General features: G+C 68.5%; 1 protein-coding gene across 2 annotated transcripts; it reads left to right on the top strand.

The window, feature by feature from the left end:
- The first annotated feature begins 494 nt into the window (after nt 1-494).
- On the top strand, nt 495-17,959 carry PWWP2B (PWWP domain containing 2B). 2 transcript variants are annotated; one of them, XM_070057052.1, is made up of 3 exons: nt 495-839; nt 6,988-8,619; nt 17,489-17,959. In XM_070057052.1, the coding sequence occupies exons 1-2, from the start codon at nt 730-732 to the stop codon at nt 8,606-8,608; spliced, it is 1,731 nt and encodes a 576-aa protein (XP_069913153.1). In that variant the 5' UTR covers nt 495-729; the 3' UTR covers nt 8,609-8,619; nt 17,489-17,959. The 2 variants fall into 2 exon arrangements, with proteins under 2 accessions (XP_069913153.1, XP_051685178.2); XM_051829218.2 differs by lacking the exon at nt 495-839 and adding an exon at nt 2,418-2,788.
- Nucleotides 17,960-24,487: the final 6,528 nt, after the last annotated feature.

Raw genomic sequence — 24,487 nt, 5'->3', positions numbered from 1 at the left:
TCATGGCAGGTGGTGGGGGTGGTAATGGCAGCTGACTCAGGATCCTTATAGTGCTATCCCAAGTATTTTGCGTATATTGACTCAGGCTGCACCACAGCCTATGTGTAGGCAGAGCCATGATTCCTCCCTACAGGGGAGGCCAGGCGCTCTTACCCGGTGGCAGAGCAGCACCCCAGCAGTCTGGCCCTGGCGTCCAGGCCCTTGGCCAGCTCTGCACCACCTCCAGCGGTCCCCAGCTGAGGTCTCTTCCGGAACAGATAGCCCCGAGCTCGAGCTGTTTCCTCATGGGCCTGTCGTCTTCCTGGTGACCCGCTAGGCAGGGAGAGAGCCCAGACCAGGCTCTGCAAGGTGGTCAGACAGGACACAACCGGTCTTGCAGATCCACCTGTCCCTTCCGGGTTGTAAGAGAACAAAACAGAAGCTTCCTGGAGGCCTGTGACTCGCGGCAGGCCCGCGGCTACACTCCCCGAGCCCCTGCCTCACAGATCTCCACCAGAGAGCTGGAGGCTGGCCCCCTGCAAGCCTGGACTCCCTGCACGCTCACCCCCACTCCCCTGCACCCGTGCCGTGTGCCACCACATGGTAACGCCTGCGACAGGGGGCAGACGGCCCCAAGAGGCCCTCGCTCTCTGGGGCCTCCTCCTGTACCCACCCCACAGCTGCCCAGCATGAGACCTGCCCAAGCCGGCCTGGGCCGGACATCAGGGCCCGTCGCCTCCATGGCGTCCCATGGCCTCTGACTCACGGCTGCGGCCTGCGAGGCCTCCACCTGACCGGGCACCTTTGCCTCCTTGCAGAAGCACCTGCTTTGGCGGAGCCAGGGCATGCTGCAGGCCTGGGTGAGCATCAGCCGGCAGCTGTCGGCGCCAGGGCGAGGCCTGTGAGTGAGGCCATCAAGCGCCCAGGCAGGGAGTGTGGGCGAGCGACCCTGCGGGTGGGGGTGGGGATGGTGCTGGCAGTTTGGGACCAAGGGGCGGGAAAACGGGCCACGTAGGCCCAGGCCCGCAGAAGCGTGAGGGCTCGTGGGGCTCCTTGGAGGTCAGGCACAGAGACCGGGCCGGGGTGGGGGTGGGGGGTGGGCTGCCTTCCTCCCTCCTGGCCGCCTCCTCCGGCAGCCCTGCCAACTGCTGGCACCCCAGCTCAGCCCGGTGAGGGCTCTGGTGCTTCCAAGGCCTGACTGCGGCCGTGGTGCCTGTGCCCGGGCACTGCGGGCTCCAGAGCTTGGCTCTGCTCCATGGCCTGGCGAAGAGGCTCCTCTTCCACTGCCCTGCTGGGGGCACCCTCCAGCCCACAGCAGGCAGCAGCATGGGGCGGGGCTTCCCAGGACCAGCTGGACCTTGCTGATGGGCAGGACCAGGTCCCGGCTGTCCAGCTCAGGTCAGCGCTAGGACAACTGCATCTTAGTCCGGACTTGAGACACCCACGGCCTTCCGGAGACCAGGAGGAGGGGGGAGGAGCCATGGGGAGCCGCGCTGCACGCCGGCCGGGATGGCACGGCTTCCATCTGGCCGCGGCCTGCTGGCTCTCGGCGGTGGTCACGGCTTCCAACTTCCCTTAGGACACGGGCACCACAGGACCACGGCGCTGTTTCCTTCCCGTCCACAGCCAGTAAAGGCTCATCCGCTGTCCCCCGGGAGCCGGCCCCTCCCAGAGCCCAGCACTCCGCAGCTGCGCCCCTCGCTCCCCGACCCTGGAGAGCTCCTGCGGGGCGGGGGGGGGGGGGCACACACCGCGTTGGTGTCCCTACTCAGCTCTGCCCGCCTGGGCCCTGCGCTGCCCCCGCAGCCCCTGCGCATCGACCCCCGCCCCGCAGCGGAGGAAACCCGAGGGCCCTGAGAGCTTCGCGGCCGTCCCCAGCGCCCAGGGAGGGGTGCCCGCCGGTCCCCGCGCTGATCGGGTGGGCAGCAGCGTCCGCTCAGCTGCCCCAAAGTCCGCCCCGCCGACCCTGGACCAGGTGGACGTCGGCGCCCCCGAGTCCCGGCGGTCCGTGCGGAGCGCGGGCCGGCGTCTGCGGGGATCTCGGCCTCGGACCCTCCGGGATACCCGGGACTGCAGGCGCTCCAGGCTCCGCCCGGCCCGGCTTGGCCTCTCCCCGCGCGGCCGCCCGAGGGCGAGGACGAGCGGCGCCGCGGCGGCCCCGACTGTCCTGGCGGCGCCAGGGCGGGGGCCGGGGGCGGCGGCGCCGAGCGGCCAGGAGCGCCCCGGGCGGCCGCGCAGGGCGGGGAAAAGACGGGGATCCCCGGTCCGGGGTCCGCGTCCGCCCGCGGGAGACGGTTCTTTCACCAAAAATCTAGGGCTCGTGACCAGCGCCTGCGGACTCCGCCACCCCCGCGCCCCCCGGTGCCTCCCCCAGGCGCGTTCCCCCAGGCCGCCGGCAGGCTCCGGGCCCAAAAGGCTGCCCTGCGCCCCCACGCGGCGGGGCGGGACGGGGCCGCTGCGGGGCGCCCGGCGCCGCGTCCCGCGCGCCCGCCTGGTCGCTTCCTGCGCGCGCCCGGGGACTTCCTCCCGCAGAGCCCGCGGCCGCCGAGCCTGCGCGGGGCGCGGGCCGAGCAGGGTGCCCGGCCGCCCGGCGGGACAGGGTCCGCGCGCCCCCGGCCGCCGGCCGCGAGCTCCGTGACGTCACGGCGGGCGGCGTCACGCGCCGGCCGCGGCGGGGCCGGGACATGGAGCCGCGGGCCGGCTGCCGGCTGCCCGTGCGCGTGGAGCAGGTCGTCAACGGCGCGCTACTCGTCACCGTGAGCTGCGGCGAGCGCAGCTTCGCCGGGGTCCTGCTGGACTGCACGAAAAAGTGAGCGCGGCGCGGGCCGGGACCCCGCGCCCCCGGGGCGCCCCGCCCGCCAGTGCCCGGGACCGGCGCGGGGCGGGGCGGGGCGGCGCCGCCCGGCGCCCGCTTTCGGTTTCCGCCGGACTGGGGCTCGGGGCGCGCGGCCCAAGTGGCTCCCGAAGTCGCCGCGACTTTTCGGGGCGGGAGAGCGGCGCCGGCCCGGCGTGGGTGCGGGGCGCGGGGCCGGGACCCCAACTCCGCGCGTCCGCACCCTGGACGCGCTGCTCTTTGTTCGGACGCGCGGCGGAGCCCGCCCGCCGGCAGGACCCCCGCGGGCAGGTGCGCGGCGGCCTTGCCCTGCCACGCACTCGCGCGCGGGGTCGCCCGCCTGGGGCCACAGCCCCCGGGGTTCCAGGGTCGGGTATGCTAGCTCCGTGCGCCGGGAGCCCCGCGGAGGGGCGGGAGGACCCGAGTTGCGGGAGCCTGACCTGGGGGATCCCGGGCTGCGGGCCGCCCCTGCGCACCCGCAGGGACCCCCGTGGCAGGCAGCCGGCGTCGCCCCTTGGGCCCTGAGCGGGCGCTCAGCGCTCCTGCGGGCCTTGGTTAAGGAGCGCGCAGGAGAGGGCTGGCTCCGAGGCCCAACTTCCCCCCTGGTGCCCCAGCAAGTAGGGGGCGCGTCCTCCGCAGTCGCCCTGTGACACCCTCTGCTCGGCGCTTCTCGCTGCCAGAAGCCATTTATGCACGGTCATGTGATTTAACATATGGCCTCCCCGATGACTTGCCCTGCTCCGTGCTGGCTGCTGCGGGCCGTGCCCGGTGGCTGGGGACAGCCAGGGGCACCTCCTGGGACCCCTCCTTCCTCTGGTTGGGCTGGGGTCTCCCTGGAGAAGTCTTTCCGGCTCCCTGACTGCAGGCACTGGCAGCGGAGGGCAGCTCCCGCCTGTGGCCAGAGGTGCCCGGGAGTCTGCAGAGGCCTTCAGTGGGTGCCAGCCAGGTGTGCAGGGCCACACCCCTCCGCTCCGTGCCGGCTAGGAGCAGGCCTGCCAGGATCCCTGGCAGGTGCAGGCCGTGGGCATCCTTCGGCCATGGCCACAATCTGCCATAACTAGGGCCACCAGGCAACCAGAAGCCGGCCCCTGAGGGACACAGCTCTGCTCTGCAGCCTCAGGCTGACCCTGGGCCCCTCAGGGACCCTGAACTACGCCTGTCCCCCCGCTCCAGCTCCGCCAGGCGTGGTGCAGGCTGCGCGGGTCTTCCCTGCGCGTGGCTCCCTGGGGGTCCGCCTGCAGGTCTCAGCCACTGTGTCAGCAGTCACGGCGCTGACGTCTACAGCTCTGCTGCTGGGCAGGGTGCGGCGGGAGCTCGGGCGCTGGCCAGGCTGTCACAGGAGCCAGGGGCACTGCCCTCCCTGGATGCCACCTTTCTCCTCGGTGCTTGACACCCGCCCGTGCCCCTGGCTGCGGGTGCCGTTGTGCTGGGTGCGACCCGGCCACAGGGCCGCGGAGCCCGTATGCGGGCAGTGCTGGCAGCTGTCGGCACCTGCATCCCCTGACTGTCCCTGGTGGCCCAGCTTCCCCCCTGCTGTTAACGGGCAGTGCGCAGTTCCCGCTGCTGGGGTGGAAGTGACAGGCTCAGGCCTGTGCAGGCCAGCTCAGGTCGGGGGCTGCACAAGGGGCCTGGCTGTCAATGCGGGGGCCGATGTCCGGAATGGCGAGCACCCTGCATCTCCTCCCTGTTCCCGAGGCCAGAGGAACCCCAGGGCACCCGGTCTCTGTGAGTGAGTGGAGGTCCAGGGGGGGCGATGACCCAAGCCAGAAGGGTCCTGGGATGGTGGGCTGTGCCCCTTCAGCCCTGCACACAGCATCCAGATTCCCAGAGACCTGTCCGGGGCCCTGGAGCCCAGAGTGTGACCCTCAGGAGTGTGGCCCACCCCTGCTGCTGTGGCTCCTTGTGGCCGGCCTGGCCACGCCCCAAAACGATAACGTGGGGTGGGCTGCGTTTTGGGAGTGATTCAGGGTGCACCTCTGATGGAGGCCCCGGGCAGCGTAGCCCTGCACAGGGGTGTCCTGGGGACTGGATCAAGGGCCTCCAGCCTCAGCCTCTAAACTTGTGTTTCTGAGACTTCCCAGCTGCTGATGGCCTGGGGTACCCAGGCCACACAGACCAGGTACCTACCTGCTGGAAGCGTCAAGGTGCTGTCCTCCCTAACCCGACCCCAGCTCGCTGACCGAGAACAAGCACCTGGTCCAGAGGCAGCAGTAGCGACCTGGAGGGACTGAGGGGCCCACGAGGCACAGGCCGGTCACAGGGCCCCGGCTGCACTGCTGGGCTTGAGAGCTTCACCAAGGACTTGGTGCCCGGGGAGGGGGCACAGCGTGAGGCCAGCCCCATGCTGTGGGGGGCACGCTGAAGGCTCAGGGAGTCACCAGCTGACCATCTCTGGGGAGGCCTGGGGTCAGTGCCCACAGGAGTGGGCCAGCTGCTGTCGTGTGCCCTGGTGCCCTGGAGGAGGGGCTGCCAGCTCCAGGCTGCTGCTCTCCCCTGGCCTGGGCCCAGGCTCCAGGGCACAGGTGTTCCCAGGATGCCTCCTGCGTGGCACCTGCCGCCCTGTGGCCAGCTGTCCACAGGGCTGCGGGAGGGACGGTGCCTTTGCCTGCACCAGCCCCGGGTGGGCAGCCGGCTCCCAGCAGCTCAAAGCCTGTGGAGCCGTGCCTCCTCACCTCCTTCCCGGCGGGCAGCAGAGGGTGAGGGAGGAAGGGAAGCCCTGGCGGTTGTGTCTGAGGAGACAGGGCCGGCTCCTCCTGGTCGTGGGCCAGCCTCGGGCCTGGGCTGCTCAGGGTGGGCGGCCAGGCCGGGGCCCCAAGGTGAGACCCTGGCGACGTGGTGAGTGGGGCGTGGCCACCGCTGTCCGCGGGACCTCCTGTGGGTGCGGTGCTTCTGTGTCTGGCCCCTGCCGAGCCTCCTGGGCAGCACGTCCCTGCCTCTGTCTCCCCACGGCAAAGGGCCTTTGTCCCAGGCCCTGGCAACCCCTAGGCTGAGCCCCCGTGAGTGTCTGGGTGCAGGGTGTACCCTGGCTGACTCACCCTGGCTCCAGGCTGACGGCGGCACCTTGGGGCTCTGCCAGGCCTCTGGGGACAGCAGGCCTCGAGGGTAGCCGTGGGTGGCAGATGTGTGTTCCGTGTTTTTGAAGGGCCGCACATGGGACCCAGGGCCCTGGGCAGCAGCAGGGGGCTGCCACCTCCACTCCCGGAAGCAGCACACCCACCTCACCAGTACCCACGGGACTTGGGGTGCCGCTTAGCCTGCCTCTCTGAGCGAGGGGCGTGGCCATGGTCTCTGTGAGCCGTAGCTAACAGCACAGCCCCAGCAGCCTGGCCACTGCCGCTGGTCCCGGCAGCACCCAGGCTGGGTCCCTGCCTGGGGGTGACCTGTTCCCATGTTTACCCACCAGGCGAGTGGAGGGTGTGGCCGAGGAGGAAGGAAGTGTGGCCGTGCCAGGCCACTGGCGGTTCCGGTCCCTGGGCTCTGGGGCTGGTGGGCGGCTGGCATTCCGGCCAGCTCATGCAAGGCCCAGGCTGCTTCCCAGTTTGACCTGCTCTGCTATGTCCTCACCCTGAGTGGGGGTCGGTCCAGCAGCAGCCCGGAGGCTGGCCAGACTCTGGTCACTTCCCTCCATCCTCTGGGGTCTTCCCTGAGGCTGAGATGCCCCCATCCCCACCACCCACCCCTGCCTCAAGGTGGCAACTGAGCAGCAAGGGCCTCCCACGGGACCCTGGGCCTCCGGGAGTCCTTGCCTGGAGTGGATTGGCAGCATGGCCTCCTCTGTCCTATCCAGGCCGGGCCCTGTGCAGCCCCCACCCCAGACAGACACCTGGGACCCTGGACCCTCTGGGGGCACCCTTGGGGCATCGGGATGCTTGCCTGGCAGCCCCCAGGGGATCTTCCCCAACCCCTCTGGGTGCCACCCTCAGAGAGGAGGGGAGGGACAGGTGAGCAGGGGCCTGGGGCCCAGGCCACAGGTCCTGCCGTCGGGTCCAGCTGTAAGCCCACCCGGTGGCCCCGAGACCCTCTGTCCTGTGACTGTTGAGTGTGTGTCTCCACACAGGGCGTCCACCTGCTTAAGGTCCAGAGGTGCCTCCCTGGACAGAGTTGGGGGGTGCTGGGGGTGGAGGTGGCTGGGCCATCTCCCTGTCCTCACGGCCACTTTCTGTCTCTCCCTCCAGGTCTGGCCTCTTCGGGCTGCCCCCATGGGCTCCGCCACCTCCCACCGACGAGCCCCCTGCCAGCCGCTGCCATGACCAGGCCCCCGAGGAGGGGCACAGCCAGGCGGCGACGCCGGGGGCGGGCTCCCCACCTCCTCCCAAGAGCGCTGGCCCTGAGCCGCCTCCGCCCCTCGTGCCGCCGCTGCCCGCCGGGAGCCTGCCCCCATACCCGCCGTACTTCGAGGGGGCCCCCTTCCCCCACCCGCTGTGGCTGCGCAGCTCCTACCAGCAGTGGGTGCCGCAGCCGCCTCCCCGCAGCATCAAGAGGACTCGACGGCGGCTCTCACGCAACCGAGACCCTGGGCGGCTCATCCTCAGCACAATCCGGCTGCGGCCGCGCCAAGTCCTCTGTGAGAAGTGCAAGAGCACCTTGAGCCCCGAGCAGGCCAGCCCCGGCCCTCCAGCACCCCCCAGGGCCCGCCGGAGGCTGGGCAGCGGCCCCGACCAGGAGCAGCGCAGGCCTGAGGGGCCAGGGGACAGTGAGCCCAGCGCCCCGGCCACTCCACGGAGGAGCAAGCGGGAGCGGCTGGAGGAGGCCAGGCCCCCGGGGGGGCAGGTGCCACGCAGCCCCGTCATCAGGATCTCCTACAGCACACCCCAGGGCAAGGGCGAAGTGGTCAAGATCCCCTCCCGGGTGCACGGCTCCCTGGAGCCCTTCTGCCCGCCGTGGGTCTCGCAGGACAGCAGCCCCGACACCGAGCTCCCCCGGGACGCCGAGCCCAGTGCTGGCGAGGACAAGCTGCCCAAACTGAAGCTGACGCGGCCAGGGCCACCCGGCCCGGACCTGCCACCCCCCAAGATCCGCCTGCGGCCCCGCCGGGGAGCTGGCGAGCGTGGGCCCCTGTACCGGGCGGAGCTGGTGGGGGCGCTGGACAGCCAGCAGCGAGGCCCCCGTGCCGGCTCGCCCACTCTCTCTGCAGATGGCTCTGCCCACGGGCTGGGGGGCCTGTCTTCGGGAAGCTCGGGCGAGGACGAAGACTGCCAGGGCTGCCCCCGGGGCCAGCAGGGCCGAGGGGGCCTGGCCTTCCTGGTCAGCTGCCCTCCGGGCACCGTGGACTGCGCCAGCGAGTCCGTCTGCAGCAGCGACAGCCTGGACGAGTCCAAGTCGTCCAGCTCAGAGGTGACTTCAGCAGATACGGGAGACCTGTCGTCGGGCGACGGGGCCCCCCTGCCTTCCTCTTCCAGAGCTGCGGGCCAGACGGTGCCGCCGCTGACGGTCAGGCTGCACACGCAGAGCGTGTCCAAGTGCGTCACTGAGGACGGGAGGACGGTGGCTGTGGGGGACATCGTGTGGGGCAAGATCCATGGTTTTCCCTGGTGGCCGGCGCGCGTGCTCGACCTCAGCCTGGGCCGGAAGGAGGATGGGGAGCCCTTCTGGCGAGAAGCCAAAGTCTCATGGTTCGGCTCCCCGACGACGTCATTCCTGTCCATCTCCAAGCTGGCCCCCTTCTCGGAGTTTTTCAAACTGCGCTTTAACCGGAAGAAGAAGGGGATGTATCGGAAAGCCATCACCGAGGCCGCGAACGCCGCACAGCATGTGGCCCCCGAGATCCGGGAGCTCCTGACGCAGTTTGAGACGTAACTCGGCGCCAGGTGAGTGTGGGCTGCCGGCCGTCGCTCACCGGGCCTGCGGCTGCACCCTGGTCCCAGTGCTCGGCGCTCCTCCTGCGGGGGCCGCAGGGACTCGGCTGTGCTAGCTGATGTGTCACACGTCCTGCCGTTTGCAGGGAGCCCTCGGCATTCCTGGTTGTGCGGAGCTGGGGCGAGAGCCTCCCTTGGGGGGTAGGGGACAGTTTGGCCACCCGGGGAGGGAGCTGGAGGGGTGGGCTCTGTCTTCTGCTGCTGTCCACCCCCAGCTGGGCCTCTGCCTTGGTTATGGTGACCTTCAGTGACCTTGTGGCCTGCACCAGGGTTTCCTGGTCACGTGCCTTTGGGCTCGGCAGCTCCGGCTGATGCTTGGCTGGGGAGGGGCTGAGCCACATGCATTGGGGGTCCCAGGGGAGAGGAAGTGGCGATGAGGGGCTGCCCCAAGCTGAGCACCAAGGCTGCAAGTCCAGGGGCAAACTGTTTGCCACAGACCCAGTCATTTCCATCACTGTTGGGGGGGTGGGGAACAGGTGCCAGCGTCTGGACCCGACGTGGGGCAGGCAGCAGGCTCCAAGGGGGAGGGGTTCAGAGAGTCTCCTGCCCTGGCCTGGCCTCTCCCGCCCAGGCTGCCCCATGGGGAGGGGTTTAGAGAGGCCCCAGGCTCTGGCCTTGTGCGGTGACCTTGCATTTCCGGTCACTGGGTCTCCAGGGCCGTGAGCCTTGGGGTGTGCCCAAGTGGACGCTTGGACCCTGGAGGCTCGAGAGCCCCGAGCTGGGAGCAAGCTTCCTCGCATGTTCCGGGCTGGCCGTGTAATCCGGAAGCAGAGGAAAAATCTCACCGGACGGGTTTGCCCGTGCAGGGGCTGTGCCACCCAACAGGCTGCTGCTTGCCCGTGGGGCCGAGCCTGACACAGACAGCCCGAAGTATGGGTGCCAGAGCCTTCCGGCGGCAGGCCCCAGCATGGTAGCTGCCCGGTTTGCTTTTGGGTTTTGTTTCCTAAGGATTTAAGAGGTTGACCTGCCAGCTGTGGTCAGGGAGAGGGGTCCTGGTGCTGTGTGGGTCCAGCTCCCTGGAGGGGTCAGCTTTGCTGGTGGGGGTGGTCGCAAGGCCTGCTCTTCGCAGGAGAACCTGGGGGCCGGCAGAAGCCGGGTGGGCAGTGCTGCCCAGAGCAGGGTGTGGCCACTGGCACATGGGCTGCTCCTTGGAGGAGGGGGCCGGCATGGGGCCCAGCAGGGTTGTCCTCAGGGTCTGGCTGCCCTGCCTGGCCCAGGCCGGCCCTGCAGCTGCAGTGTGGCTGTGTGGCGGCTGTGCCTGTGCTGCCCTCGGCTCTTGTCAGCCAGGTGTCCCTGCCCTCAGGGGCGCCGACAAGCAAGTATCTCGCTCTCCACGGCCCTCGCTGGAGGGTCTTGCCGGGTGATGCGGCCACAGCTGAGAGGCAGCACCACGCGGACATCCCGCGGACCAGCAGGTGACAAGCTGGGCCCGGGGGCCAGAGGCACCAGTGAGCTGCCAGCGATGCAGTGCCCACCCCTGTGGACAGGGTGCTTCCCCTGTGGGTCCTGACCGCGGCTCACAGCTGCTGTGGCCCCAGTGCCCTCCACTGTCATGGCCATGCCAATGCCACCTGCGTTGTTTGTGAGCCATACACATGGGAAACCCTAGGGGCTTGTGAGTGACCCTCACCCCTGGCTCCTAGCAGGGTGATTTGCCAGGGCCCCTCCCAATCCCACAGGGGCCCCTGCAGGGGGCACGTGGCAGGGCATGGGTGCTGTGGGCCGTGAGGCCGGGCTCCTGGAGGTCCCTATGCTAGGTGCTTTCTGCTCGTGGCTGGCCATGGTTGGTTGGAAGGCCAGGGCCGGCAGCAGCAGAGTGGCCAGGCTGTGTCCCAGACGTGGACCAGGGTTCCCCACAACGCGGGGCCCCACCCCCCACACAGCACCCTGGCCAGCTGTGCCTGAAACGGAACAGCAACTGTCCCTGGAGGGTTGGTTGGAGCCCCAGGTCCTGGCTTCTGCTGTCCTGGCCCCTCCCTCCGCCCGCTCAGGCTGGGTGGGGCCGGAGGTGGGGCAGAGGTGGGGCAGAGGTGGGGGCCGACTACAGTGACTCACAGTCCCAGGCAGTGACTTAGCACATGGCTGAGAAGGAAGGGGTGACCCTGTCAAGGCCTGGGACCCAGGAGGGCTTCCTGGGGGAGGCAGCATGGCCGTGGGTCAGCACTGCAGGGCATGCTGCAGGGGTAGGGAGAGGGACCACGGTGACCTCCAGGTCCTGCTTGTGTGGAGATAAACCATCCCTACCCCACCAGCGAGGAACCGGAGGGGCCTTGGGCAGCCCCACTAGGCCTCCTGGGCAGTGGGGGCTACTGGGACTTGGCTGAAGGCAGCTTCGGGGTTGGGAGCCCAGGTCTCAGAGCACCTGGGGCTGGCGGCCTGAGTGGAGCATTTGGGATGAGGACAGTGGGGGAGGCTGTTCTGCAGCAGGGAGTGGAGCGGCAGTGTGGGAGGTAGGAGGTGGGCGTTGACAAGGGGCAGGGGCAGAGGAGGGTGGGGCTGGAGGGGTCAGCTAGCCAGCCCCAGGGACCAGAGGGGAGGCCACAGGACTGATGTCGGGGAGACAGTGTCTTGCCTGCCTGTCCCCCCAGCACCACAGAAAGGGGTGAGGGCTGATTAGAGTGGCCGGGGGCTGCCTGGGGTCAGCCAGAGTGGCACCGCAGGCCTGCCCGTGTCCTGGAGCCTCGAGGCCCCCGTTGGGGCAGAGCCCTGTGGCCAGGGTGTCGGGCTTGGCTGCCATGGGCGCTGAAGTGGCAGAACCTCCCTGGAGGACAGCTGGAGTGGCTCTGGAGTCCCAGCCCCCAGGCCTGTGGGAAACTTCACAGCCCCCCACCCACAGGAGCTGGCAGGGTCCGGCCTCCTGTGGAGTCGGGGGCCCTGGCTGCCTCCCTCCCTCCCGTGGTGAGCGGCTGGGCTGCTGACTGGTTGGGGCCTTCCCAGGGGTGCACTCAGCCGGCCCCTGGCACTGCAGCTCCCAGTGGACCTCTGCTTGCCCGTGCCGTCAGCATCCCCATGGCAGCCCCTCGCCTGGTTCCTGTGGCTCCATAGTAAACACGGCCATCCGGGGTCAGACAGGATATTCTTCCCTCGTTTCCAGGGTCAAGGTCAGAACCTGAGTGTTGGCAGGGCTGTGCTCTGGCCATACTCCCCGCCAGGGCTCTGGGTGGATCCTGCCTGCCCCTCTGGCTTCTGGTGGCCGGGGCATCCCTTGATGTGTGGCCCCGTGGCCGCCCCGGTCCTTGGTGGCCCTTCCCCTGCCAAAGCCCTGCGATAGCCTTTGGGGCTCGCTGGTCGTTGAGGGTCAGCCCAGACATGTTTGGGCAGACGTCACCATGGAAGGTTCTGGGGTTACAACTGAGTCATCCTCCCACTGAACACTCCCCAGGGGCCATGCTGAGGCCACGCCCGGCCCCCACCCCCCGCCTGACCCAAGGCTGGGGCCAGGGCCACAGGGTCAGCCGCGGGCAAGCTGCACCCGCCCTGGGCCTTGGGTTTGTGAGCCAAGGAGGAGCCCTTGTTCCAGGAAGATCTGCTACGGTGGGGAGGGGCTGTGTTGGAGCCGGGGGTCCCGGGGGCACCGGGGCCCCTCCAGGCTGCCAGCCTCCTGGGGTGGCTTTCTCTCTGCTCCTCGGAAACCTTTAGCGTCGCTGGCGCTGGCGCGTCCCGCAGGCGCCTCCCCGCTTCCTGTGCCTGTGGCGCCAGCTGCTCACCTGTGTCGGGGTGTCCATCGCATCCCTGCGGAGTGGCGCTGCCGAGCTGCGTGCCCCAAGCCGGCGCTTCTGTGTCTTCGGCTCCGAGTGACAGTGCGTGCCTCTCAGCGTCTGGCCTCTGGGAAGGCCGTCATCATCTTCGTTTTGTCCCGTGGAAGCCACGGCCTGGGGCTCTGTGCCTGACTCGGGGCGCGGGCCCCAGCTCAGCACCGAGCAGGACAAGGGGGCAGGTCTGTGGCCGCCCTTCATGGAGGGCCCGTGCCCCAGCCGTCCGCGTCCTCCCTAAGACACGCTTTGCTGACCGCCTCTGTCATCCTGGGTTCCCCGTCTCCCACCCCGCGGGAGTCCCCGGCCCAGAGCCCTCGGGTGGGACCCCCGTCCACAGCTCCCCCACAGGCCTTTGGGCGGCCACCCTGTCCTGGTGACGCCAGGCAGGCCAGGGTCCAGGCTGTACCCTGTCGAGGTCCCGAGCTTCTACGCCGGGTTCTGCCCTCCACCGGGGCAGACTCACTGGGGCCGGCCTGCTGACCGGCTTCCTTCACCCCCTCGCTGGGGTTCTTCCAGAAGGAAGCGTCGCTCACAGACCCAGGCCAACGGCGAGAGCTGGGGTAGGGGTGTCTGCTGGGCTCCCCTGAGCGCCACTCTGAGGGCGTGCCCCCTGCAGATGCACGCGCTTGGGGTCTGCAGAGAGCACGAGGGACGCGTGCCACAAAGGAAGCGGCTCTGCCCTGGGACAAACGCCCTCTACCCCGGCATGCTAACGCGGCCGGCCCTTGGCCTGAGCCCTGCGATGGCCACCGGGGGCCCTGCCCGGGCACAGCTGCTGCCTACGGGGCCCTGCTGGTGCTCATGACTCATGGGTTTGCTGCTGTTTCGAGTTGTTACTTTTTCTTTTGGCTCTTAATGATGTGAACATAATTGCTGATTTTGAGGGTGTGGAGGTTAAGCGCATACACCTGCTGTGCTCCCTGCTGCGATGTGATACAATGTGGCAGCTCAGGACTGGTTCCTTGTTCCCTGCAGAGCTGGCCCAGGGCTCCCCCAAGCTCTTCTCTCTGCGCCCAGAGCCTGGGTTCCTTTGTCTCCTGTTTCCCCATTTAGAGATTCCTGGCTTTGGGGGGTCCGGTTGTTTTCTGAGTCTCTGGACACTGCCACTGGGCCGCCTGCCCTTCCCTCCCTGGGTCCACGTCTGGCTGAGGGGCCGGGTAGCTCGGGGACAGCTCAGCCCTCCGCACCGTGCGCTGTGGCTGCACCCGACACCCTCCACGGGCTCTGGGCGGCTCCAGTCTTCAGGAAGAGCTGCCCTTGGAGGGTGTGAGCTGCCAGCTCTCTGCTGAGAAGGTGTGGTCCCACAGGGGCAGTGGTGTGCAGGTCTGAGGGTTGACCCCGCTCCAGGCGGGGTCCCCGGGGCTGCCAGGTGGGGAGGGCCCCACGGCGCCCCAAGGCTGTGGACGGGGGGAACAGGGCATCTTGGGAGGCCCCATTGCGGGGGCAGGGGGCGTTTCCCACAGCATGTGGGGGCTGACAGGAGCCCAGCGATACCTCTAAAGCTGGGCTGCAAGCAGCCCCAGGGGCTTGGCCGGTGTCCCCCTCGGCCAGGTCTGCGTGCAGGGTGGGTGTCTGATCCCAAATGCTGGGCTGGAAAGGGCGGCTCCTGGTGTGGCAGGCACCGAGCGTGCGGCCAGGCCTTGCTGGCAGCCCCGAGGGTCTCTCAGACAGTTGGAGGGGACCCTCTGCAGGCACCAGGGCGCAGAGAGGCTCCCTGCCACCCCAGGTCTGCTCCGTCTGCCCCAGCAGAGGCAGGTGGGCCAGGCCAAGCAGGGTGTCTGCTGGGGCCCTGTCTGCCTCCATGGGGATTGTAGGTGCGTGTGCCCTGAGGGGCTGCGTGGATGCCGTGTGCTGGGGCCCTGGCTCCGGTCCAGAGATAGGCCCAGCCGCTGTGGGACGTCAGAGTGGATGGCGGGCTTAGTGCTGCCTCCGACCCTTGCACACCTTTCGGGACCCGGGAGCAAAGTCCTCCGTTCTGTGGAGTCCTGACCATGAACTGATGCTCACAGTGCACAGGGACACTCCTGCACACACGAGCACGCCGACACGTTGGCACACGCGTGTGCACGCGTCACCTGTCAGGCGCTGGCTTGTGATGCTGTCCTGGGCCTTGGGCACAAGTCCGCCTGTGCAGCCTGCCCTTGTCCCATCTTGGGGGTAGTTGTGGCCTGAACTATCCCCCGAGAACTTACGCGTGAGTCCTCGCGCCATGCGCAGTGGACACGATGGTGCCTGGAAAACCGGATCCTTACAGGCGGATCCGAGCTGCCGAGCGGGGCCCCTGTAAGAGGAGGGAAATTTGGACACGCACACACATGTAGGGGTCTCGGGAGCTGGGCGTGGGCGGCCGTAGGTGGAAGCCCCCGGCCCATGCACCTTTGTCCTGGGCACCAGCAGGGGGCCAGGCCTGAGCTCCCATCCCACTGCATCTCCCCCCCTGTGGGTCCGGGCTGCCCTGCTGTCTATGGGGTGCACGGCCCTGGGTGTCATTGCACAGGGGCCAGGGGAGCCTCAGGTCCTGCTGGCTGAGGAGCCAGGAGGAATGGCCGGGCTGCCGCAGGCCCGCCCACACCCATCCCCAGCTGCAGGGGCCTGGAGGGGCCCAGGCTGAGGACAGGCAGTTCCCAGCCACAGCTTCTGCTCCAGGAGCCCCCACAGCCCCCACAGATCAGGTGCACTCGGGGAGGGCACCGCCGGTCACGCCCTCAACCCCGGGGAGCTCGGTCCAGGTCGGTCGGCACCGCCACGGGATCTGCAGTCTTGCTCGTCACTGGCCGTGGGGCTGGGCCGAGCTCTGCGAGGGCACTTTCTCGGGTGTGTGGGGCTGGGACCCCCACCGGGCACGGAGAGGGACAGAAAGCAGTGTGCGGGGTGCGTGGGGTGCGTGGGCAGCTCCAGGCCTCGGCCCTCACCTGCCCAGGCATCCGCAGCCCCGGCCATCTGTGGGCAGTGGGGTCAGGTGTGGGCTGAGGCAGATGAGCGGTCCGTGAGCAGCAGAGGATCCTGGCCACTCCAGGCACCTCCCCTGGTGCCCAGGCACTGTCCAGGGCGACACTGGGTGGACCCTCCTACCAGCCTTGTGGGGTCCTGTTCTCAGGCTGGGCCGGGCTTGGCCCTCCTGACAGTGCGGCTCCCCTGGGTCCAGCGCCGCCCCCTGGGTCCAGCGCGGCTGTGGCCTTGTCTCCAGCTTTCCCTGGGCCCCCCCAGGACTGGACATCCCTGCCCTTGCACCTGTGGAGCTGGACACCCCAGTCTCGTGCCCCTCCTGTGCACTGTGGGCACCTGGACAGCTTTAGACCCTACCAGCTCTGTGTCCGAACCTTGCCTGCACTGGGGGCATGGAGGGAGTGCCCCAGGCAGTACCGATGTGTCCACCCCGCCCTGACCCTGCAGAGGGAAGGAGCCTACATCGTCTGGGATAGCGTCCCTGGCGCAGGCTCTCAGCCTGGGATTTGAGACCAAGGCTGAGAGTTTTCTGCTATTGGAGTTTTTTCTATGCAGATAGTGAGCTGTGTCCCAGGAAACCCTGCGGCCACCCAGCCGCGGGCTCCTGAGCAGTGGAGGGGGGGGCAGCCCCTGCAGGCCCCAGATGCGGTGTCCTGAGGGACCCGCCCGTCATCCTCACTGCTGCCTCTGAGGGCTGGGCCGCCAGCGCTCCAGGGTCGGTGGTCCCCTCTGTGTCCCCTTGTGATGTCTGCTCTGCTGTGCGGGGCAAGGGCCGGCCCCTTGGCCCCTGCGTCCGCAGTGTGGGTCCCTTGGGAGATGGCCGAGTGCATGCTGCTCCAGGTTGGGAGGTGGGGTGGGAGGACTTCCTGTGTCCCTAGGTCCCAGCTCCTGGCTCTGAGAAACCCAAGGCTGGTGGTCACCAAGTGAGGGTCCTAAGCCTGAGTGCGTCCGCCTGTAGCCGTGGTCTGTGGGCCTTTCTGGGCAGGAGACCTGGCTCGTGTGGACAAGCAGGCACCGGCGCCCCGCCCACCTCTGCCAGGGCTCTCGAACCAAGCAGCACCTAGGGCGGTGGACGCTGGAGGAAGTGGCACTGACCTTCCCCACTTGTCCTGCCCAGGGTCTGCTCCGGGCCCCCGAGGAGCCCGACAGGCAGCACCACCCGTGCCTACCCCTGCCTGGCCGTCCGGTCACCAGCCTGGCCTCAGGTTGAAGGCCTGGGCCAGGCTGTCCTCTGCAGAGGGCTGCTCCTCAGGGTGCGAGCCCACACCCTCACACAGCCGCCATCTGCGGGAGGCCCCTGAGCGGCCGCTGGGCTGACGTCAGGCAACCCAGACCCGACGGCCCCCGTGTCTGCCAGGAGCTGCGTGTGCAGGGTTCCGTGGGGGCAGGGGGAAGAGGCCATCCTTGGGGACAGCTGAGGTGTCCCGGCCCAGCCCGTCGTGACCTGGTTTGATCGGTGTCTCTGTCCTTGCTGCGGGTGCTTCCTCTCCACACACCTCAGCTGGCCTTCGTGGCAGTGGCGGTGACTGCAGACTGACCCTGAGTTCCCACCCAGCCCTGTGTTCCCTGCCGGGTTCGGGCGTGCTTTCTATGCGGTCAGTGCGACTTTGCAGCCTCGATGCCTGCTCACAGCGGCCCTCGGCACGAAGCCCCCGCCCCGTGCCCGCAGGCCCTGCTGCTACCGTGGCCGTGCGGGCAGAGCCCCCACACAGAGTGGCTGGGAACAGGGCTGAAGTGTCCCCTCCCACCGTGTGCTCTGCCCGCATCCTGGGGACTGTGCTCACTGGCCGCCCCCACCTCTGTTCTCAGGTCCACTCTACCTCCTGGGCCAGGGCTATGTGTCCTGGAGAGGGTGGGCCCAGGCTCAGTTGCCCAGAGGGGTGGCAGTGGCTCACGAGGCCCCGTCCACCAGCTCCTCTGCACCACGTCTAGGTCCTGGCTACTGCTGGGTGTTGGCGGTGGCAGCCACTGAGACCCTCTTCCCGGGGGAAGGGGCAGTTAAGGGGCTCCCCGCCATCCCCGCCCCGAGGAAGCGGCTCAGAGGATGCCGGGTGCTGTGGTCCTCGGCGCTGGGTGCACCACGCTCGACCCCGTGGTAACCTCTGCCTCTCTGTCCGCAGGTCACCGACGATGAGAGGTGCCGCTGTTCTCCCGGAGCCCTGTGCGAGGACCCCAAACCCTCCTGGCCTGGCGTGAGGCCCGAGGATGGGTGTGGCCCAGGTGGGGCCACGCCCAGGGCATGCACACGGCTGTCCTCTGACTCGGGCTGTTGCTGTCCTGCTTGGGGAAGCTGCTCCGCGGGCCCAGCTCGTCCAGCACGGAGCGTCCCCCGGGCACAGCCGGCACAGCTGCTCAGCTCAGGCCGCCCCACAGGCTGCAGAAAACCCAGCTGTGCCTGTGGGGCCCTCCCCGCTACCCGCCACACCCATCTCCGAGCACGGCCCCCGGTCCCCGCCTTCAAGGCCACCCTGTCCCCGAGACGCTGCTACAGGTGACCAGTACGTGCAGGGGGTGACGCGGGCTTTCTGACAGCACCACCTTCCCCCTTCATCACTTGAAAGACCAAAAAGAAAAGAGAAAAAGGAAATTAATCTTCGGCTCTTTCTTTGCTCCAGTGTGAAGCATAAAAGGCAGTTGCATGGAGGCGGAGCCCAGGGCCTGTGGGTGACATGGGAGGGCACAGGGCCAGGCACCCTGCTGTCACCACCCGGGGCCCATGGGTGACAGGGAAGGAGCACAGGGCTGGGCACTCCTGTCACTGCCCAGGGCCCATGAGTGACATGGGAGGGACAGGGCCAGGCACCCTGCTGTCACCACCTGGGGCCCATGGGTGACGTGGAGGGCACAGGGCCGGGTACCCTCAGTCACCACTCGGGGCCCGTGGGTGACATGGAGGGCACAGGGCCGGGCACCTGCTGTCACCATTCGGGGCCCGTGGGTGACGTGGAGGGCACAGGGCCGGGTACCCTCAGTCACCACTCGGGGCCCGTGGGTGACGTGGAGGGCACAGGGCCGGGTACCCTCAGTCACCACTTGGGGCCCGTGGGTGACGTGGAGGGCACAGGGCCGGGCACCTGCTGTCACCACCCGGGGCCCGTGGGTGAATGGGAGGGCACAGGGCCGGGCACCTGCTGTCACCACCGGGGCCCGTGGGTGAATGGGAGGGCACAGGGCCGGGCACCTGCTGTCACCACCGGGGCCCGTGGGTGAATGGGAGGGCACAGGGCCGGGCACCTGCTGTCACCACCGGGGCCCGTGGGTGAATGGGAGGGCACAGGGCCGGGCCCCCTGCTGCTGCTGCTGCGCTGGGGGTTGCTCAGGTTGCCGACTGCAGAGGGGCCGCCCTGCTGGTTTCCTGGGAAGGGGCCGGCCTCTCCCTCCCTCCCACGGCTGAGCCCTCCTGTCTCCCACAGAACCCTGGCAGTGACCCTGGGGGTGGCCGTGGCTTTGCTCGTTCCTGACTTTACTGGAATATTCTGGGTTCTGGGCAGGGACCGTGTGTGTGCGTGGGGCTGGCGGTCAGGCGGCAGAGACAGAGAAGCTGGGCTCAGAAGGCCGTGGCCGGGGGTCTCCCTGCCGCCCTGTGGCTCCGGGGGCCGGGTATGGTTGTGCCTTGGGGCAGCAGGACGGGCTCCTGGGAGCACTCGGGGATCCTCAGGCGTGGGGGGAGGAGCAGAGAGAGGGACGTGGCAGGAGCGAGAGCAGGTGCCTGCCCTCGCCTGGTCCCCTGGCTCCCCAGGCCTGGGCGACCAGGCCCACCAGGCACCCAGTCCCCCCTCGGTGGCAGCCCAGGCGCTGTCCGTCTTGGAGCCCAGCCGTGAGGAGCTACAGCTGGTGTGTGTGCAGCAGGGGCCAAGGCGGAGGTGCCGCAGGCTGGGCCACAGTGGCCTCGCCCAGGCGCCTCCGCACCTCAGGAGCCCTGAGCGTGCCCGGCCCAGGCGCTTCTGCTGTTGGCCACCCAGCCTGGGCCCCACAGGCTCCCGTGGGTCAGCGCGGCAGCCAGGGCAGGGCGGGGCTGGAGGGAGCAGGTCCTGGGGCCTTCCCTGCTCCAGGCCCAGCCTGCTGTGGCTCCTGCCTGGTGAGAGTTCACCCACAGGGGGACAGAGCTGGGCTAGGCCTCCCGCTCCGGCCGTTCTGCTGGAAGTGGAGGGGCCGTGTGCCCGGGGCCTTCTGTTTCCAGGGCAGAAAACCCCTGCCATTTCTTTGTCAGTTTGGTTTCCCAGCTCAGGCCACACCCAGAAGAGGGAGGTGGGGCACCAGGGCACCAGGGCACCAGGACCTGGGGCACCCACCCAGCCCCCAAAGCGGCCTCGGCACAGTGGCTCCAGGAAGCGGGTGGGCCCGTACCCCCGTGTGCCGGCCGGCAGCGCCTCAGCCTGGACAGCAGTGGCCAGCCCTGTGTGCACCCTCACGCCCTGCCCACGAGCTCCCGGGCTCAGTGCCTTGCTTCGACTTCGCGTGGGCGGGCTCCGGGGCACACCCTGCTATCAGTCACCACCCCATCTAGTCACAAGGGGGGCCGCACAGAGGGGCTCCTGCTCTGCTCGCTGCCCACAGGCTGGGGGAGGGAGCGCCCAGGGCAGTGGTTGGGGGCGTGAGTCCGGGGCAGGGCGGGGCTGGAGGGAGCGGGTCCTGGGGCCTTCCCTGCTCCAGGCCCAGCCTCCTGTGGCTCCTGCCTGGCGAGAGTTCACCCACAGGGGGACAGAGCTGGGCTAGGCCTCCCGGAGCTGTCTGCTCTGCGGTCTCTGGGGGAGGGGCTCCAGCCTTCAGCCTTCCAGGGAGCCACGGGGTGGGGCAGGGACCAGGGCAGGGGAGGCTCTGGCCCGGCCCCCAGAGCCTTCAGGGAAACAGCTGCGACCGGCTGCCCAGGCACTGGCGTGAGCTCCTGTCCCCAGCCTCCCCTCTCTCCACCAGGGCTGGACCTCTGAGGTGGCATGGGTGATGTGCAGCCGAGGGCCCTGTCTCTGCCGGGGCAGCGTGACTGGGCCTTGGAAGGCTGGACAGGGAGGGCCGGGTGCTGGACCCGAGCTTTGGGCCCAGGACTTGCTTGTCCCCAGGAGCCTCCGTGCCCCACCAGGGCGCCCAGGAAGGGGTGCAGTGGACTGGGGGCTGTGGGGCAAGGGCTGGTGCTCACTCGGGCCAGAGCACCTGCGGCCGAGCGCCGGACCTGGTGCCCCACACTCTGGGTGCCCAGACCCGCCGCACGGGAGCTGTTTACCGTCCATTTGTAGCCCTGTCCACGGCCATAAATGAGAAAGGCAAGTGAAGGATCTGCAGGGCCCCAGCCCCCGGGGCCTTCCGCGCGGCGCTTCCAGGGGTCAGCAGGTGCTGGCTCTGCAGATCTGGCCTCCTGCCGCCCAGCCCGCCCTTCCTGTGGCTCCTGTGCTGTCCAGGGGGCTCCCCTCCCCCGCCTGCCCTGGGAGGGAGCAGGGGAGAGGGGGCTGGTTGGGTTGGGGCGCCTGTCCCTGGCCTGAGAGGAGTGGCCATCTGCTCGCTGTGCCCAGCAAGCTGAAGAAGCTTCCAGATCAGATCTCTTCCCAGCCGGAAGGAAGGCGCCACGGCTGGCCCCCGCCCAAGCCTGGCTTCCTTTTCCTCCTTGCCCAGGGTCTCGGGTGGGAGGCAGGGTCTGCTCCAGGGCCCTGCGGAGGCGCTGCCACCAGCGCTGCTGCCCTGCCGTCTATTTTTAGCCCAGCCCTGCCCTGGGCCTCTCCAGCGGGATCTGGGGCTCTGTGGACTCCAGGGAGGGAGGGCAGTGGCCTGGAGCATGGGGGTGGGGCCAGGAGCCCCATGGCAGGCCGAGGCCAGGGGCCACAGCAGAGAGGACTAGAGGGGCTGCAGCGTGCGGAGGTGGGCAGGGAAGGGGGAGGCCTGAGGGGACCAGGAGCAGAGAGGGGTGGAGACCGCACGCGTGTGTGTGTGTGTGTGTGAGGATGGGGGTGAGGGCAGGGTCAGGTGGGTGAGGGCGGGGTCAGGTGGGTGATGGTGGGGTCAGGTCCAGGTGAGGGCAGGGTTGGGTGGGTGAGGGGGTTAGGGCTACTCCGGGGAGGGCCCTCCGGGGGGTTAGGGCTACTCCGGGGAGGGCCCTCCCTGGCTGCAGAGGCGTCCGGACAGGGGTCCCAGGCAGCCCGGTGGAAGGGGACTGTCCCCACACGGCCACCTGGCAGGTGTGTGGCCCTTGCCATCCTGGAGACCCCAGGCCTTGGTGGGAGCAGGAGGGGCCAGCCTTGTGGTGGAAGCCCCTCAGGTGGGCAGTGGGGGGATACCTGTCCCCCATCGGGCACCGCACGGCCTGGCCCGCGTCTGCTGGGTCAGCCCCACCCTGGTTTTCTCCAGCGGCGTCTGTGAGGCATGTGCAGCAGGGATTGGGGTGAGCATTGGTGGGAGGGGAGCAGGGGTCTGGGGGCCTTTGAGACCATGTGGGGGGCAGGAGCGAGCCTTTAAACACAGCTCACAGGCCACGCCACTCACCCCTGCAGGTACACGGCGTTTGTCATCTACAGAGACGAACGAAGCTGTGGGCACCTGAGAGCACCTGTGTGAGTGCCTGTGTGAACACATGTCTGAATACATGTGTGTGTGAGCAGTGTGTGAGCACACGTATGAGCATGTGTGAGTCGAGCACGTGTGTGGGCAGGTGTGTTTCATTTCTCCGCACACCTGAGCGCGGAGCTGTGGGCACCTGTGGGCCGCATCTGCGTCGCCCCCTGCAGGTGTCGTGCTGCAGACTTGCAGGCCCAGGTGAGCTGGCAGCGGGGCTGACGAGCAGGCGCAGGTGCCTCCCTGCTGCCCACTGGCCCCGCTCCATCGCCACGGCTGACACACTGTGCCCCAGCCCTCCCCAGGGCCGCCCTGCGGGGGTGAAGCCGTCCCACTGCAGGCGGGGCACAGAGACTGGGAGGCCTGTCCCCTCCCCGTGGGGCCCGAGCAGAGATGCTCTGCTGAGCTGAGGGCCTGGCCAGTCTCCGCTGGCTTTGGCTTTGCCTGCCTCCTGGCCTGTAGCTTGCGAGGACGGAGCAGGCGCCGTTTGGCCGGCTCAGCGCTGGGCAGTGCGGCCCGGCGCAGGCAGCACCACTGGCCACACACCGCTGGCCGCGCTCCCCAGACGTTGAGGGGAGCTGTCTTCCTGGGCCTGTTGCCCTGGGACATTTGCATATCCAGCTCCAGCTTCAAGCCCGGCTGCATGAGGTGGACAGGGCCGTTTACGTCGTGGAGCCGAGTCTGGCTCTGGGATTTTGACACGAGGGGGGGGGGCGGATCCGAGTGAGTTCGTGTCTGGGGCAGACCGTGCGGTTGATCCTTCTCTGGGCCCTGTGGCTGAGAGCTGGGGGGATGGGCAGGGCTGGCTCTGTCCTGTCAGTGCCGGCGTGGACACTCGGGGCCGCGTGGTGGCCCAGCGCCATCTGTACCGCCAATTCCAGTCCCGGCTTCTCCGCGTCCCCTCCAACTCCCTGCTGACAGCCTGGGATCGCCGCAGAAGGCAGCCCAGGTACTTGGGTCCCTGCACCCCTGTGGGAGCCCAGGATGGAGCTCCAGGCTCCTGGCTTCAGCCTGGCCCAGCCCCAGCCATTGTGGCCGTTTGGGGAGTGAACCAGCAGATGGGAGGTCTCCCTGTCTCTCCCTCACTCTCCGCCTTTCAAATAGATAAAATAGATATTTTTAAAAAAAGAAGGAAGGAAATTCAGAATACCTCATCTCCAGAAATGAGCTTGGTTTCGTAACTGAACGCAGTAGCTGAGTTTAAACCTCACACGCATTCAGAGTGGGAGACGCCCAGCTGACCAAACGCAGCTGGGAGTGGATGAGCTGGGCGTGGGATAGAGTGGGCTGCACGAACAGTGCCGGTCCACGCGTGCCACAGGCGTGGGAGCAGCGTGACTGACGCGTGTACGCCCTGAGCTGCTCTCCGGTGTGCTGCTGCCTTCCTCGGACGCCGCCCCGGAGGTGTAGCCGGCTGGAGCCGAGGGCCGGCGGCCCAGGGTGTCCAGCCCCACTGCCCTCCCTGGCAGCACGGCTGCAGGCCAGCTGCTGCCGCGCTCCAGGGGTGGGGCTGGGGGCTTGTTGTTTTCATCATTGAATAGGCACAATAAAATGGTAGAATTTATTTTTAAATTTGTGTTGATTTATTTATTTCCGAGGCAGAGAGAGAGAGACAGGGAGCACCCATCTGCCAGCCACACCCCAGATGCCCACAGTAACTCTGGTTGCGCTGGGCTGGGCTGAGGCAGGAGCTGGGACCTCCCTCCCAAGGCCCCCAGGGGTCTGCGTCAGCAGGAAGCTGGCTGGGAGCCAGAGGCAGGGTCAGAGCCAGGCTCTCCCTGCGAGAGGCAGGCACTACCCACCAGGCCACCTGGCTGCCCCAGGTGTTGTTTCTTAGAGCAGCTTTTGGCTCGCCGGAAACTGAGCAGACACTGCGGTCACCCGGCGTCCCCTGCTCCTTGCACCTGTGCTGGTGTGGCTCGTCCAGTCTCTCTGGCCCCCAGGTAACCCCCGCTCTGCAGGGGTCACTGCCAGTGCTGGGCATCCTGAGCTCAGGAAAGTGGGGACAGAATGGTCGTCACACACCGCAGGAAAGATAGCGGGCACTGTGGCACCACCCCATGCTGGGCAGCGAATCCAGTGGCCGGCGGCCCCGGGCCCTGGGGGCCAGGGGTGAAGGCAGCGGTTGGAGCAGGGCCAGGTCTTCGTCCAGTGGGAGGAAGTGCTGTACCGTCAGGGTGATGCCGCCAGGCCCTGAGCTGAGGTGCCCACTGGAGGGACCCTGACAGCCCGGGGACCAGAGCAGCACACGGCACCGGGGACCAGAAGTGCGATTCCCAGCCAAGTAGCCACAGTAGCCGTGTGGCTGCTGACAGCCGTCCAGGGGGAGTCCAGTTATCTCCCCTCGCTGGGAGTGGTGAATGAGAAGGGGAGTAGGCTTTGCAAAAGGGGGTGTGATCAGTGCCCACCACACAGCAGCTGCAGCTGCATTTCAGTGTCTTCCTGTGGCTGGGACAGGTGCTGCCTGGGCTGAGGGGGCGGCCTCGGCACACGTGTCTCAGGAGCAGTGCCAGCCACAGGGGAGCCGTGAGCACACCGCCATCTTCATCACCACATCACCGCTGGCACCACCGTCACCATCA

Source organism: Oryctolagus cuniculus, chromosome 15 (genome assembly GCF_964237555.1).
Source record: "Oryctolagus cuniculus chromosome 15, mOryCun1.1, whole genome shotgun sequence".
NCBI classification, from domain to species: Eukaryota; Metazoa; Chordata; class Mammalia; order Lagomorpha; family Leporidae; genus Oryctolagus; species Oryctolagus cuniculus.
Note: the sequence above shows the minus strand (reverse complement) of the source record. Positions and strands in the feature narration are given on the sequence as shown.